The 17548-nt window shown below is 32.1% G+C and overlaps 1 protein-coding gene across 2 annotated transcripts; it reads left to right on the forward strand.

The window, feature by feature from the left end:
* Positions 1-362: 362 nt before the first annotated feature.
* On the forward strand, positions 363-7896 carry LOC131653437 (tRNA dimethylallyltransferase 9). 2 transcript variants are annotated; one of them, XM_058923572.1, is made up of 11 exons: positions 363-663; positions 3312-3365; positions 3569-3611; positions 3755-3863; positions 4585-4783; positions 5183-5414; positions 5579-5673; positions 5925-6019; positions 6498-6573; positions 6723-6862; positions 6957-7896. In XM_058923572.1, exons 1-11 carry the CDS (start codon positions 421-423, stop codon positions 7018-7020), a joined length of 1350 nt encoding a protein of 449 aa, XP_058779555.1. In that variant the 5' UTR covers positions 363-420; the 3' UTR covers positions 7021-7896. The 2 variants fall into 2 exon arrangements, with proteins under 2 accessions (XP_058779555.1, XP_058779556.1); XM_058923573.1 differs by lacking the exon at positions 6957-7896 and having other exon boundaries at positions 6498-6627; positions 6723-6851.
* Positions 7897-17548: the final 9652 nt, after the last annotated feature.

A 17548-nucleotide genomic window follows, 5' to 3' on the forward strand; every position in this document is an offset into this window, starting at 1 on the left:
ATTTTATCCTATGAGTTAATACGGACAATGTATCATGCCAAATTAAACTGAAAATTTTAAGTTATTTATATATAACATATGACCTAATGATATATTTTCATTAGATAATAGTGCAAAATCTTTTTACACTGCATCTCCATTAAATTTAATATAAAATTGAAAAAAACTTAAATACAATTCTATTCATGAGACTTTTATTATTTTTCAATAAAAATATACTAATAAATATATTTAAATTTTAAATATCGTTTAGAAGTAAAAATATGATACATTTATTATATTTTTATTTAAAAATAATAAAAACTAGTTATATTTAAATTTTCTTCTTTATATCCGCTTTATCCATTTATCTATTATTTATATATATCAAACTTTGAATTCTACAACTGTTGCTGTTCAGTTTGACCTGAAACGCCGAAGATGATTATGAACGGAGTGTGCAGTCTCCGCTCGTGCCTCCGTCTCCCGGAGCATCAAATATTTCGTGCAGCCCCACTCTCCTACCATTTCCGGCGCCGGTTTCTCGTCACCGCATCATTATCGGAGAAAAATAAAGAGAAGGTGATAGTTATTTCTGGACCCACCGGTTCCGGCAAAAGCCGTCTCGCATTGGAACTTGCAAAGCGCCTCAATGGAGAAATCGTCAGTGCCGATTCCGTTCAGGTAACAAACAAAAACGAACATTCATATTTTAAACTCTATTTTCAGTGTTTCTCTTTTTCTTGTGTTGTTGCTTCTCTGCATATCAAGTGGTAGCGTTACTAGTAGGGTTTTGGAAGTTTGAAAATCCTATGTTCGGCCTCTCTATGAAAATTGTCGTTGAATTAACATTGTTCTGGTCCAGCAGTGTTCTCAAATAGTGGTTAAAATAAACAGCTATTTTCTCTTATTAAGATTGACAACTTTATTCTAGATAAGTTTGTTTATACGGTTGACAAATTTTTTCATTTTAATTAGGAAGTTCACACGAGCTTCTTTCTTCGCAGATATTTCAATTCAACCGTCGAAATAAATCAAATAGGATATTCTTAAGAAAGCTATGTCGGTATTTGAAGCGTGGAAGCTCCTTATAATGAATCACGTTCTTCAAATATATCCAAGCAAATCTTGCGATAAACAGGAGAAAACCTCATCAATTAAAAATAAGAGAATTATATAAGGAGATATATAAAGATAGTATATCACTTACATGTGTTGGCCTAACCCACCAATAGAAATAGTAATGAGAAAAGCATGAGCATTATAACCAAAAACTATTTTCTGTCTTGTAGGTATATAAAACTTTACGTTTATGTCCTAATCATTTTTATTGAAAATGGCACTCGCCATAACATATTGTGCTTTAGGAGGGACCATGTCATTGAAACTACTAAGGTCAGAATCTAGAATCTCAACACTAAGACCATTCAAAACTCTGTCAAAATCAGATTTCATATCATATATCTCACTGTTTCTCAATATATGATCTTGTAATGCTTAAGATTAGGCCTAGAAGCCACAAAAGCGTATGAGGAAGCTTCTCTAACCGAGTACAAACTCAATCCCTCAACTCTAATCGATAAAAAAGCCACCTTCAATTGAAGGTCTCTGAAGAAATGACCTCCACCAACCACAATGCCTTCAACTATCCTTCGCAACTTTTTATCAAGTCAAATAGCTGCTTCCTTTATATGGTTAGGGTGATACATTCTTAGAAGAAAATTACTCTGAAGATCCCTTAGATGTGGCAGATGATGCGTTAACTCAACCCTAACAACTCTCTTCACAGACAACTCCTCCATCTCAACTAATAGCCCCTCCAAGCAGCTTCACCCCAACATCGGCCTCCCGATTTCCGAAGGGAACAACCCTCCACAAAGTTTACTACCATTACCCGAAGGCCTAAAGATTTCATTCTTATGAATATTCAATTCGAGACATAATCCTAGACCTGTCTTTTGAATAATGTCAAGTGATTTAGCCACGGAATCCCCTATGATGGTCTCATCATCAAGATAACAAACATGGGAAGTAACTTACAATTGTCTCTAATCTGATGAATGAGTGGGTGTAACACAAGAGCAAAAAAGAGCGATCCTAACATGTCACATTGTAACACTTTAGTAGGAGACATGATATTTCCACCCCAAGGCACAACCTCGCTGTCTGACCATAAAGAAACTCAACCCACAAAAAAAAAATGGTATGGACTATGATTTCAACAGAGCTTTGGATGATCTTAGTGCTGCGATTTCAGATTTTGACCTTAGCAGTTTTACTAGTAAGGAAACTGTCCCTTCTAAAACCAGAACATGGTTCGACAAGTGCCTTTTTTAGTAAAAGTAATCAGGACATGGATGTAAAGTTTGATATGACCATAAGATAGAAAATAGTTTTTAGTTATTTGCAAGCCGCACATGCTTAGGATTTTCTCTTAGCTATTCCTATTGATGAGTTAGGTCTGCATATGTCATTGGTAGAGTACTGTACTATCTTTAGATATCGCCTTATGATTCTCTTATTTTTTTATTGATGAAGTTTGTCCTATTTGTCGAAAGATGTATTTGGATATATTTGGAGAACATGCGATTCATTGTAAGGAGTTTCTAGACTTCCAAAACCGATACGACTTTGTTAGGGATGTTCTATTTGATTTATTTCGGCGGGCCGGAGTATATGTGAAGAAAGAGACGCCTATGAATTATTTGACTGACCCACAAGAAGGGAGATCAATACTTAAGCTAGTAAGTATTCTGTTGTATAGTTGGGTAGGAGGAAAATATGCATTTGTAGACTTAATTAAAGTTTTTTAATTGGTGGGACTGAGGACTGAAGGTTTTACTGTGGGACATGCAGTTCTCAAAGCCGCTTCAAGTAATGTGGTCAAACATAAGAACACGTTTTCTGACAATCAACATGATTTCATACCATTTGCTTATGACACATTTGGTTTCCTAGTACTAGAGGCAGTGGATATTTTACAGAGATTTCAAAGGCTCATGTATAACAATGTTGTATCTCCTAGGTCAATGAATGTAGATTTTAAGAAGATTGATTTTGCGATCCAAAAAAGAGTTGCGGCACAACTTGTTTCCCTTTCCTTCTATTTTTCTATAAACTTTATTATATATTTAAAATATTAAAAAAGTTAATTTTTTAAGTAATAGATAAGTTTAGAATGATATGTGTTGATTAATTTGGGTATGGAAATGATATTTCTGTTCGAATTATACATTACAATGTTTACCAAAAAAAAAAGATTTATACATTACGATGGAGCTAGTTTTGATGTTTTCTTTTATTCAAGATGACTTCCTTGGCTTTTATTATAGGTGTATCGGGGTCTTGATGTTGGATCTGCAAAGCCTTCCTTAATAGATAGAAAGGTGTGTATAGTTTTCCATTCATATTTATTTGCTATATGTATGTATTTGTTAGTAACATAACATATACACTCTATTCCTTGCAATTGTGACTTGGCTTGTTTGTTGTAGCTTTTTTGATTTATTATTTAGTTGTAGCATAAGAAGGGGTTTTGAATCTTAGTTTATAGTTCTTTTCAATTTTTTTTTCTTGCTGTTCTTTCTAGGAAGTGCCGCATCATCTGGTTGACATACTTCACCCATCTGAAGGTATGTTTTCTTTTAGACTAAGCTATATTTGTTTAGGTAACTATTTGAACGCAATTATATTCATATTCATTTCTCTGTGGCTGGAGTTTTGGAGTTCTTTTATTTCCCCAAATTGAAATTTGAAACTAATTATTATTTATCAGATTATTCTGTTGGGCAGTTTTTTGAGGATGCAAGGCAAGCGACAAGATCTATTCTTGACAATGGCCGCGTTCCTATAGTTGTTGGGGGCACTGGACTGTATTTAAGATGGTTTGTCTTTTTCAATCAACTGTTCTGAATTTGTAAACTACTTATTTTTTCAAATGCATTTTCTTAATTGTGACATAGTTGTTGTATACCTGTAATGTAAAATGCTTTATGGTACTTGACGCAAGCCAACAAATACATCTAATTGGCTGTTATTTTGCCATGCTTCTGTGTTTTTTTGCCAGTACTTTGACTTTGTATTTACGGCATTTTGATTGGTCCCATACAAATTCACGTGCTTCCGACGAAAGTTTTATTTCCAAGTGTCTTTGCTGATCAGTAACATGCCAATAAGAGAGCATAAATCGTAAATGAAACCACTTCTCTTATTAAGCAATCTACTGATGAAGTCATTCATTTCATTAGCAATCCTCAGATGTTTATATAGTTGCATGATTATACATTACTATATTATGAGTAAAAAGTAATGCAAACTTGGTTGTGAGTCTTGCATAACTTACGATCTTGAAGGATATGTAATTACTTTGTAAGTATACTGTGGTAATTCACTAGTCTCGATTAATGTTCAGTTAACTAAACGTTAAGAAGCTAGAGGTCCGATTGGTTTGTCTTATGTACAATATAAACTACTGTGTTGACTGACATCCACCATTTTAATGAATTGTCGCTGTTTTATTACACATCATTATTGCATTTCTTTTCTGTAAGTATTTATAGGGAATATATACCTATGATTTTTGTTGTTCGGTCTTTAAAATACAAGGTTCATATATGGAAAGCCAGATGTGCCTAAATCCTCTACAGAGATAACATCTCAAGTAAGTATAGAGTTAGCTGAATTACAGAGAAATGACGACTGGGATGCTGCTGTTCAGTTGGTGGTAAAAGCAGGTGATCCAAAGGTCCAACATATAGCAGTGAATAATTGGTACAAATTACAGCGTAGTCTAGAGATTATTAAGGTAAGCTCGCAATTTTATAAAGTTACACATAAGTACCTCTAAATTCTTGGCTGGCTACTAACCCTTACCCAAAGATTCTATAAGCCTCTCAATGTTGACATTTTAATATCCTTTCTTGCCTGTCTTTCTATCTTTTATTTGTAGCACATGTATGCAATTATGCAAATATGATAGCAATCTCAATCATATTTCCAGCAATTTATATACTTTCCTCAATATGGTGCTCTTATTTTTTTCGAATGTGCTTAATTGTAACTGACTGCTTACTACTTAGTGAATTATTTGTTCATACCTGTATTTTTCGGTGGATGTATATGTGGAATATATGGTTTCTTTGATCATGAAGTTAACTGAAATATATCATCAATTCACCATATATTTATACCTTTTGAATGGCAGTCTAGTGGATCACCTCCTTCTGCTTTTCGGGTACCATATGATTCTTTCAGGAAACAGGGTGATTCTAGAGTTGCTGATGGATCTGATTCATCTGATACAAACACTAATTATGATGCAACGAAAGAATCTGATACAGCAAAATTAGACTACGATTTCATGTGTTTTTTCCTTTCAAGTGACAGAGTTGACCTCTACAAATCACTCGATTATCGGTGTGAAGATATGTTATTAGGTATATCATGAACTGGAATCACACGTAATTTGTATATAAATATGAATCCTAAACATGCTCATATCAGTTTGTGTTTACTGTTATAACAATGAATACAATGTTTTTTTGTCTACATTATATGAAAATATAATTGCAATCAGTCTCACGGTTTTCTTTGATTGCAGGAGGGGATAGCATTTTGTCTGAGGCTCAATGGCTTCTTGATACCGGTCTTCAACCTAACTCCAACTCTGCAACAAGAGCAATTGGCTACAGACAAGTATACTGTTATTCACTTTATGTTCTGCATTTACATTTCACTGTTACTATCTGCAATGCTCAAATAAGGAAATATTGTGTACCACATGCTTTACGAAAATTCTTTGGTTGAACATTCTCCCATTTTAGGCACTGTTTTACTTAAGGTTTTGGAAAATAGGATTTAAGATTGTGTAAAACAATTATTTATATTTCAATGTAAATAGTAGGAATTGTTTGAGATACATTATGCTTGTGATTCACTAATTTCAGGCCACGGAGTACTTACTAGGATGCAGAGAACAAGGGGGTGAGAGTTCAGCCAGAGAATTTTACAGATTTTTGTCTGAATTTCAAACAGCATCACGGTAATTCATTTCGTTTTACATAAGCTAAAAGTACCCTTGGCATAACTATATTATGTACAAAAAGTATGCTATGCGATAAAAGATAGTAATTATGACTCATGAGCATTCAGAAAAACACTATCCTGGTATTCCGACACCATTTCTTTGACAAGTTGGTCGGTTATTTCTCTTATGTATAATTACTTGTTTGTAATGTAATACCGTGTATTCCGAACTAGTATTCTGTACAATGATGTATGTCCTACTATCTTGTTTGTAGGACATACATCATTTTCTGCAGTTAAGTTGGATTTTTACAATTGTTAGTAATTTGAAAATACATGCTAGGATGTTAAACATATTATTTAAAGTAAAAAACTACTGCGGCATCTGGAATGCTACATTGGTGTTAGAGATTTCCCATGTTTTGTTGGCCGTAAACAGTTATTTTGCAGATTGGGTTATTTGGCAATGCTCTTACTTGATTCGTTTTTTACAGGAATTTCGCAAAAAGGCAGTTGACTTGGTTTCGAAATGAGCGTATATACCATTGGCTTGATGCCTCTAAACCTCTGGTATAATGACTGAATCTTTTGCCACTGTTGGTTATCTTACATGTATATGTATGGGTATGTATTTGGGGGGAGATGTGTGCTATTGTGTTGCCCAATCCATAATTTATTTTCAAACTTATGCTGATTTTATGTCGAACAACTGATTCCAGGAAACCGTTCTCAACTTCATTCATGATGCATACCATGATCAGAATGGAAGTCTTTTTGTGCCTGAACACCTTAGAATGTCAAGAGATATTTCTAATACCCGAATAGCTGGTAAACTAAAGACTTACTGCACGAAAAATAAGTAAGTCAATTTTAGTATCTGGTATATATTTATGAATATGCTATGTTGTTTATATTCTTTGCTGCAAATTATTAATTGTTGTTTCTATATGAAGGCATTTTGTGACCGGGGAAGATTGTTATCCTATTTTAGAATGGATAAAGAAGACCCAAAAGTGAGGGATAGAGATTTTATTTTACATTCCCTTGATCTGGCCGTATATTTGTAATGATAGAGGATCATGATCAACTTTGCAGGTTATATAGAAAGTTTTGTTTTTGTTTTCCTTGCTTGTTAACCAAGTGTTCTCAATTTTTATGTAACTTATTAATTGGTAGAGTGACAACTGAATTTATAAGTTAATTTACCTCCCTCCTTTTACACAAACCAGGTTCCTTGATTTCTTCATTATGTTCGTTGAATTCTAAAACATTTGTTGTACTCAATCAATATTAGGAATTTAATTTTATATTTATTGGTTTTTGCTTTACCTTCCCACCTTATCAGTATATTCTTGCTTCCCCTATAACTTCCAAGGGTAGCTCCAGCACTACTATGGCATTGTTGAAAAATGGTTTGAACTTCAATACATGGAACACAATAAGAGGCAGTTCCAATTGGAAGGGCACATCACCAATTGCCTTTACAAGTTTGTAAGGGCCATAATAGCATTTTGATATCTTGTGAATTCTACACCCTTCAACCGATATCTACCAGGTAAGGTCGTAGCTTCACAAAAACCAAGTCACCTACCGCACACTTGTGTCGAACACACTTATTGTTTGCATTTTCATTCATGATTGCTTGTGCTTTTGGCAACTTATTCTTCAATTCGTGCAACACTACGATTCGATTTACGAGAGTGGTATCCATAGCAATCATGTTGTCCTAGCTAAATTCTGTAGAAAGCGGGGCGTCCTACCATAAACCACCTGAAATGGTGAAACCCTAGTCAAGGAGTGTGTTGCTGTATTGTAGAGCCACTTTGCTCAATGGAGATTAGGGCTGTTAAAAAAAAACTGCGAACCGAACTGAACCGCCAAACTGAACTGAACTGAGGTTAAAAATTTAACCGTTAAGTTTGGTTAGTGAACCGAACTAAAATTTTAGTAACGGTTCTAGAACCGAACCAAATTGCAATTAATCAAATATAAACCAAAACTGAACCACTATTTATAAAATATAAAACTGAAAAGTGTATTAGCACCACTGTATTAGCATTGGAGCTTCAGTTACTCCAAATATTTTTAGTAGCTTTTGTGTTGAATGGTTCTTTTGCTTTAATTGTTAAATTATCGAGCAAAATGATGTCAAAATTAAAAATTGAATCTCAATCAATAACTACGATTTACTTTAGACAGTCTGTTATAAAGTGTTGTTTCTTACTTATGAATATTTTATTTTGTTTCGTTTTATGACTATATATTACTCTGTAATGGAATTGTTAAATTATTGAAAAAAATATGATTGTTTAGCATATTTTAAAAAACATACAGGTATAACTAAGTCCTTAATTACAAGTTTGTTCATTTTTTATAAGTGATTTGTGATTTTTTGAATGGATTTGTGATTTTGATTGTCAAAGTAGAAGGAAATGATTTTTTTTAGTAAAAAATCATGTAAAATAGTATATTAAAAAAATATTTATCAACAAAATAAACGAAAAACAAATTTAAAATAGTTTTTAATAAGAAATTCAAAAACAAGTATAACTGTTCGGTTATTTAACAAACAGTTTAGTTTGAAAAGAATTGTCTTGGTTTGGTACAATTCGGAACTCCGAACCGTTATACCAAACTAATAGTTTTGGTTCAGTTCGGTTCTGCATAGGGGTGGGAATAGGCTAGGCTAGGCTAGGCTTTATAAGGCCTGAGCCTGGCCTGCGATAAACTTACAAGGCCTGAGCCTGGCCAATAGCCTACTATAGGCTCGTTTTTTCAGCCTGGCCTGGCCTTTTTAAAAGCCTGGCCTGGCCTGGAAGCCTATTTAAAAGCCTCTTTCTTATTAATGTTTTCAATTGATTCATATTACTTAAAAAGCCTTATAGGTCACACACACACACACATATATATATATATATATATATATATATATATATATATATATATATATATATATATATATATATATATATATATATATATATATATATATATATATATATATATATGAACATTTAGACCGACCTATTTAGCATTTTTTCTAATATATATGCATATATAGGCCAATCTATTTAGACTAATCTACTATACAAACAATTAATAAAAGATTGACCAATCTGACTATTATGCCCTTAGTTAAAAATTTCTTTACAAATAAAAAAGGGCAATTCGGTAACTAACAAAATCACATATCACTTTTTCAACCTTTCAATAACCAAGCGCCAATTGTCGACCTCTCATTGGTCCAACTTTTTAACTTTTCAATTACCAACTTTTTCTCCCCAACACACTTCTTCTCTCTCTTACTTAAATTTTCAAATTTCTTTCACATTTCATTTTCCCACACTTTCTTACTTTCATTTTAATTTTTTTTCATTTAATCACAAAAATTATTAATAATCTTTTTTTTAACTTTAATAAAATTAAATATTTACTTATCTCACGGATCAATACAATATTTAATTTATTTTAATCGATCATTACACACTTTCTCTTTCTTAATTAAAATTTCAAATTTTTCTCAAATTTTCTTCCCACACTTTCTTACTTTCATTTTAATTATTTTTCTCTATTTATGTATCAACTCTAAAAAATAATTTATTTTTTAATTTTAATAAAATTAAAAATATTGTAATATCACGGGTCACTATCAACATAATACTTTTTTTATTTTAATCAATCATTGTTTTTATTAGAGAGATAATATCCTTATTTTTAAATTTTTTTTCTTTTCTTCATTTCACGATTTTTTTAAAGATTATTTAATACGATTAAATTCATATGATTATTTTTCATTTTACATTTGTATTTAAATATATTTTATATCAGATCAAATAAATTTTTTATTTCATGGGTCATTATCAACAAAGTATCTATTTTATTTTAATCAATAATTACTATAAATTGAGAGATAATTTTTATTTTTAAATATTAAAATTTCATTTTTTTTTATCTTCATCTTCCAAATTCTTTTTTTATATAATTATTTAATATAATTAAATTTATATAATATTTTTCATTTGTAATTAAATCATTTATTAAAAATTTATATGTATCTAATTAATTTCATACAATATTAAATAAATTTACCCGTGCGGAAGCACGGGTATCTTACTAGTACAAACAATTAATAAAAGATTGACCAATCTGACTATTATGCCCTTAGTTAAAAATTTCTTTACAAATAAAAAAGGGCAATTCGGTAACTAACAAAATCACATATCACTTTTCAACCTTTCAATAACCAAGCGCCAATTGTCGGCCTCTTATTGGTCCAACTTTTTAACTTTTCAATAACCAATTTTTTCTCCCCAACACACTTTATCTCTCTCTTACTTAAATTTTCAAATTTCTTTCACATTTCATTTTCCCACACTTTCTTACTTTCATTTTAATTTTTTTTCATTTAATCACAAAAATTATTAATAATCTATTTTTTTTAACTTTAATAAAATTAAATATTTATTTATCTCACGGGTCACTATCAATACAATATTTAATTTATTTTAATCGATCATTACACACTTTCTCTTTCTTAATTAAAATTTTAAATTTCTCTCAAATTTTCTTCCCACACTTTCTTACTTTCATTTTAATTTTTTTTCTCTATTTATGTATCAACTCTAAAAAATAATTTATTTTTTAATTTTAATAAAATTAAAAATATTGTAATATCACGGGTCACTATCAACATAATACTTTTTTTTATTTTAATCAATCATTGTTTTTATTAGAGAGGTAATATCCTTATTTTAAAAAAAAAAATTCTTTTCTTCATTTCACGATTTTTTTAAAGATTATTTAATACGATTAAATTCATATAATTATTTTTCATTTTACATTTGTATTTAAATATATTTTATATCAGATCAAATAAATTTTTTATTTCACGGGTCATTATCAACAAAGTATCTATTTTATTTTAATCAACAATTACTATAAATTGAGAGATAATTTTTATTTTTAAATTTTAAAATTTCATTTTTTTTTATCTTCATCTTCCAAATTCTTTTTTATATAATTATTTAATATAATTAAATTTATATAATATTTTTCATTTGTGATTAAATCATTTATTAAAAATTTATATGTATCTAATTAATTTCATACAATATTAAATAAATTTACCCTTGCGGAAGCACGGATATCTTACTAGTTTTAATATATATGAAAATATAGGCCGACCTATAAGACTTTATAGGCTTTTTTAATAGCCTAAGCCTGGCCTATTTTATTAAATAGGCTTTAAAAAAAAGCCTAAGTCTGACCTTTTTATCAAATAGACCTGACCTGGCCTTAAGTAGGCTAGGCTATAGGCCCCTGTAGGCCGGTCTGGCCTACTCCCACCCCTAATTTTCTGCACAAATTAAAACGATTCAGTTCGGTTCGAATGACTTTTTAATATGGTTCAATTCGATTCGGTTCGGTTTTCTGACTGAACTATACTATGAACAGCCCTAATGGAGATAATAACCTTGTTGCTTAGGTTTGTTGTGCACGATGCTCCAGACAAAATTTGCTTAGGTTTTCCGCAAAATTTGACAGGGCTAGCACCGATGCTCCAGACATGGATTTCTTCAACAATTCAAAAGCTTATTTAGCTTCAAAACCCCATTTGAGTGCACCTATTATAAGCAAGACAGTGAGCGGGGCTGTAGGTTGGAGTAGTGCTTAACAAACTTCGTTTAATGCTCTGTAGTCGATGCAAAGTCGCCATGACCAGACTTTCTTGTACACCAATAACACCAATGAGGAGAATGCATTGGTGCTTGTAGGGTTGTTCATGGTATAATTCACTAAGAGAACTAAACTATACAGAACCGAATCATAATAAAAAATAGTAAAAATTGAACCGAACCGTTTGAATTTGTTTAGAACTGAACTGAACCAAACAATTGGTTCGGTGCACCGGTTCTTAATTCTAAACTGTACCAAACTATTAATAACCATTTTACAAGAGAACCACTTATTATGGTAGAACCTATTACATTTTTTTAAAATTTTAATAAAAATTCATTTGAGATTTTTAAAACCATTATTATAAATATTTGTATCACTTATATCATGTATAGTATTTAAATTAAAATTGATTTGAAATTAAAGTTACATAAATAACGTAATACTGTTTATGTAAATTAATTATATACGGTTTAAAATCACTAACGTAATACTGTTTAAAATCACTTATATACTGTTTATCAAATGCACTGTATTGTTGTGAAGTATTCTTAAACAAATGATGATGATTTATTCATGATAGAGGATTTGAACAAATTCAAGAGGAGTAACATCATAATCACGTGAAAAATATTTTTACTAAACTTATCACTCATAAAAAAAATGTAATATTAAATATTATTACTCTTAAAAATTTATTTTATAAAAATATTAACTTTTAATATTAAAAAGTTAATTTTGAGAAAATATTCATGAGCTAAAGTTCTAAGATAATCAAGTAATATATGATTGGTTAAGAGTGGTTCAGTTCGGTATACTTTAGTTCAGTTAACAGTTCTGTTCAGTTATTGAACTGTTTGATAAATTATAGTTCAGTTCATAAACCATAAAAAACAGTTCGGTTATTTAACATCAATTCAGTTCGGTTCTATAATTCAGTACAGTTCTATGAATTTTTTGAACAGTCCTAGGTACTTGGTTGAATCAGTCTATTGCTCAACATTTCTTTAATTTGAGTTTTGATTTCCTGTTTCTGGAAATGGGGGTATTGGTAGGGGTGAGGGTCATTAATTGGGTCAGCGTTGCAATGAAGGTGATTTTGTGGTCTATTGCCCTTTGAGGGGGAAGGATGGATGATGGTAGGAAAATAGTTTCGTATTTTGTGAGCAAGTGAGGGATGCATTTCTCAATCACAATTGGGGTCAGAGAATGGTGGTTGGTGGTGAGAAGATGGAAACGAACACATGCATCAATGGTTATGTCTCCCAGTCGTTACAATTATAATGGAGGTTGGCCTCTTCAGGGCCAAGTTTAAGCACCTTATAAAGATTGACCGGTTCACCTCCTTTGGAGAAACTCATGATAAATTTATCATAATAAATGACCATTGTGCTAAGGTTTTCAACCATTGCACCCCCAAGACTAGCTCACCACTTCTCAAAGGTAAAACTAATAAGGCCAATAAAAATTCATGTTAACCAAAAAGTAATGATACATAGATAATAAATGGAGGTGCACCGTAGTTCTTCTCCATTACCTACTAGGACTTTAAAAGAATAGGGTGGATATGCTGATAGGCCCATTAATTTAACTATTCGCTCTTTAAGGAATTTGTAGGGAAATGCTCTTTCCACCAATAGGTGCTCCTACACCTCCGTAAAAAGTCCATAATATCCCTAGCGTCCGGAGATTCATCTTTGGGCGGATCTTTATTTTCATATTTTCTTAGATAAAATTGAAGAGGCACCCATTTTGTATTAAAGTTTAATCCGAAGATACATCTCCGTATGTGAAAAAAGTGTGTTTGAAGATGTATCTCCATAAACACCATTTATTCAAAAACGTGTTGGTGGTCCGAAGATGCATTTCCGAACGCTTTCTTTCATTAATCCGTTCCAAAAACCTTCCATCTTCCTCCTTCATTTTATAAAAAAGTTCTCAAAAAACACATTTGAACTCTATCTCTCTCATCCATTGCATTGAAGCATTGAAACATCAATGAAGCTCTTTCTTCTTCTTTCCATCATCTTATAACATCGAAACATCTCCTTCACATCAATCAATTCCATTTAAGTAAGTTTTTCAAAATTTATTTTCTTTTTGTGTTTTGAACTGTAGTTAGTTTTTTAGGATACATTAGATGTTTTAGAAATTTTAGGTAGTAGTGGAAACAGACTTGGTAGGTTAGAATAACATGCAATGAGTTTTTTGGGACTATTAGGGCAAAAAATGGGTATGCCATGGTAGAGAAAAATCGCAGGTTTGTCCATAGAAGCATCTTTGATTTGCTCTGATCTATTTTCTGAGATGTATCTCTGGATTTGGCGCAGTAAAAAAATTAGGACATTTTGTGAATTTCTCTAGACATACTATTTATATCCGTCTCTATTTATAACGCATGTACAATGGCTTACAACAACGAAGGTCGGATTAGGGTCGGGCGTGTGTCCTAAACCGTGTTGGTACAAAGTGAAACGGCCGCAGCTAGGACCATGAGGCCACGAGTTACCGACTCGTTTGATGCTCCATCTACTTCGCAGCCCCGACCGTCTACAAAGGATTGACCTCGTGCAACCGCTTTTGTTCCATAAAAGGGGAATGGTGCGGTCGAGCCATTCAGAGTTTCTTTTGATCATATGGTACCCGATGACATTTGCTTTTGTCCATACGGGGGTCACTGTCAGACACGTCAGTTTGACGTAATTTCTCTATACTCTGGATGACTGGCATGTGAGTCATCTCTAATGTACCCCTATCTGCTTGAGCGAGTGATGTGCCAGTTTAGCTACTCACAGATTATTCAGAGACCTCCCCACGAGTCTGCTCTTCCCACCGTTCTCCGCAAAGACCTATAAGCGATACTGGATAATTTTGAGAGTCACTTAGGACCAGAGGAGTATCATCGGGAGCCAGCTCATGTACACTTGGCTTGTGATGAGGGCTACTTGTCATGGTTCTATAGGGTGTCATACCTTATCATGATGCCATACACTCCTGGGAAACCATTCAGGCCAGCTAATCATAAGGTACTTGAGGTTCGGGATGAGCAGATAAAGAGCGTGACGACGGTATGTACGCATGTTGCAAAGATGGGTAGAGGAGACATGAAGGCAGGACTATTTGAGGATTATTCTCCCCAGTTGGCTCTCGTGGAGGCCTTGGTTGTCGAGTTACGGAATATTGTGCGGTATAGGCAGCGGAGGATGCATGCGCTTAGACTTACCATGTAGTTTATATTGGGATGTATTTTTTTTTTTGTTTTTTTTTTTGTATTTTCGGACTCTTGTTATGTATAAATTATGTTGACTTTTGTTATTAATGTATAAATTTTCACTCTCCTTTAACTTAATTTTGCTTTGATTTTATGTCAATATAAGTTAATATAAGTTAATGTATGAATTTTGACTTCACAAAAATCGAATGTTTGGACAATGATGTTGTTCTGGTGGGAGAATCCAAGTATGAAGGACATGAGTTTCGGAGGTGAGGGTGATGATGTTAGCACTGAGACTAGCCTGAAATGATTGTTGGTTACAAAGAAGTTAGTTGATGGTGGTTGTGAGGTCTTCAAGTGAGGGAGGGGAACTCATGATCAATGAAGACACCAATTTGCTATGAATATTCTGCTAGAGGTCACGAATATTAGAATAACAAAAATAGAAAATGCAGTAAGGCTACTATTGATTAACAAGGACTATTCTCATAAACTTCTCTACACTATTCATTGTGCAAAAGAGTGCATTCCTCTTCTGCCCATATGCACTTGTAACAAAATGACCTCTCTAACAAACTTAGTCACTCCTCTAGCAGAGCAATACCAACTGGTTCACAACTCATTTCCTACCTCATCACGGTGTTAATGCTCCATAACAACTTCTTACCACGCACTCTTCCCACCACCATAGCAAAAAAGAGTAAAGGTTACATAGATAGAGCAAAGGTCTCTAGTCTACAAATAAATTGGTAGAGAGATATGATGCAAGGATGAAAGTGCACCAAAAATAATGGTTTTGGAAAAGTAGAAACAAAGTTGATAAATGAGAAAAAAGGGGTTGAGATGACTGCAGAGACTTAAGATTGAAAGAGACTCAAACTTTATATTTTTATTTATTTTGTTTTTGTTCCTTTTCTCAATAATACAATATGATACGTCAGTAACTAATTTGATGAAGATCTAAAAATGCTTATGTCATGAAATAAATAAAAAGTAAACTTAGAAAAACACTATAAATATAACATTAACCAGATAACACATCATAATAAGGATTAATTTTATCAATAGATAAACAAAATTTGTTGCTCTAGTCACCAAGTCTTTGATTTCATTCCATATCTTGTATTGAAGACCTTATTTATTCAATCAAAGTTTCCTCTACTAAGCAAGCAATAGTGATCAACACTAGTGATGGTGAGGATCTGGCCCAGAAGGTGCAACTCTCTCCAATTGGTCACCAAGCATTGACCTCTTGTGAACATACTCACTATTAACTCTCACAATATTTTTGAGCATGTCACTTAAAAGTACTTCACTTCTAACCTTTTTAGTACTCATCATGGTTGAGAACTTTGGAAAAACTCTAGCCTCTGAACTCATTAACAATGGAAGAATAATTAGGAAGAGAAACAATGCTCTTGACATCATTGTAGTAGCCATGAGCTTACAAAAACTCAAGTAACAAGAAAATTCTAAATAGCTAAAAAAAATGCTATATGTTGTGTATGTTTTGAAGTAGCTTATTTATAAGTAAAAAAAAACACATTATTAATAAGTGTTTTTTTCTAGTTATAATTGAGTTTGGATAAATGAGTTTGGATAAAGTAAGTAAACACTAGCTAACGTCTTATCTTTCTTTTGAATACCTCATCAACTTTATGATGTTTAATTTGTTTTGTATAGGTGATGAATGTACTTTGTTTTAATCTAGTTGGAATAAGCTATTTTTGGTTGGTTATTTTCCTCTTAGGAACACGAGTAGATGTTTAAGCCGACCAATCCCATTCATAAATTGTCCTTTCCACGCTAGAGCTTATGTTAAGATAGATTAAAGAAAAAAGTGAAGACATATTATCCTCTAGCCAACCTAAGTTTGCATCAATTTACATAACATGATGAAAGTGTTTGGGTTGGGTTCTATAAGCACATGACAACAACTATATTTCAAATAAAAAAACAAAGAAGAAAATCACATGGCCACGCAAGAAATGACTCCTACTAACATGGTGCTTGTTTGGCTATGCTTAAGACAATGTTTGGGATTAAGAGGGAAAGATTGTGAATTTCTTCATTTTTTTGGTTGAGTGTTTTTTGAGAAGGGTAGGATAAAAATATTTATGAATACCACTTTACTATGCCATTGAATTACATCAAAATTAACGTTATATGAAAGTTCATTTTAACGTTAATCTTTGGATATGTTGATGGTATATTAAATCATTATAGATTAATTTCAAAATTTATAGGTATGATCTATATCATATTATATTTCAATTCAACGGTTGATTTAAAAAAAAATATTCGAAATGAAGTTACGAACGAGTGTAACTTGTGGTGTAACTCTTCGAGTGTAATTTGAAGTTATATATATATATATATATATATATATATATATATATATATATATATATATATATATATATATATATATTAGTGGCTGAAAAAAAATGTAGTTCATCTACAAATGGCTCAAGCAGAAGAATTAAATGAAGGTGTTCGTTCATAAATAATCAAATAACAACGGCAGTCTTTAACAATTTTGTCTTTCATGTGAACACTAAGCACTTTAATATTAAACTTTTTTTCTTAGAGAAGTTCAAAACAAAGTGTTCTGTTGCGGAAACTAAGTACTTGGGCTCTAGTGGGAAGGGGGCT

This window comes from Vicia villosa, linkage group LG2 (genome assembly GCF_029867415.1).
Source record: "Vicia villosa cultivar HV-30 ecotype Madison, WI linkage group LG2, Vvil1.0, whole genome shotgun sequence".
In the NCBI taxonomy this organism is placed as follows: Eukaryota; Viridiplantae; Streptophyta; class Magnoliopsida; order Fabales; family Fabaceae; genus Vicia; species Vicia villosa.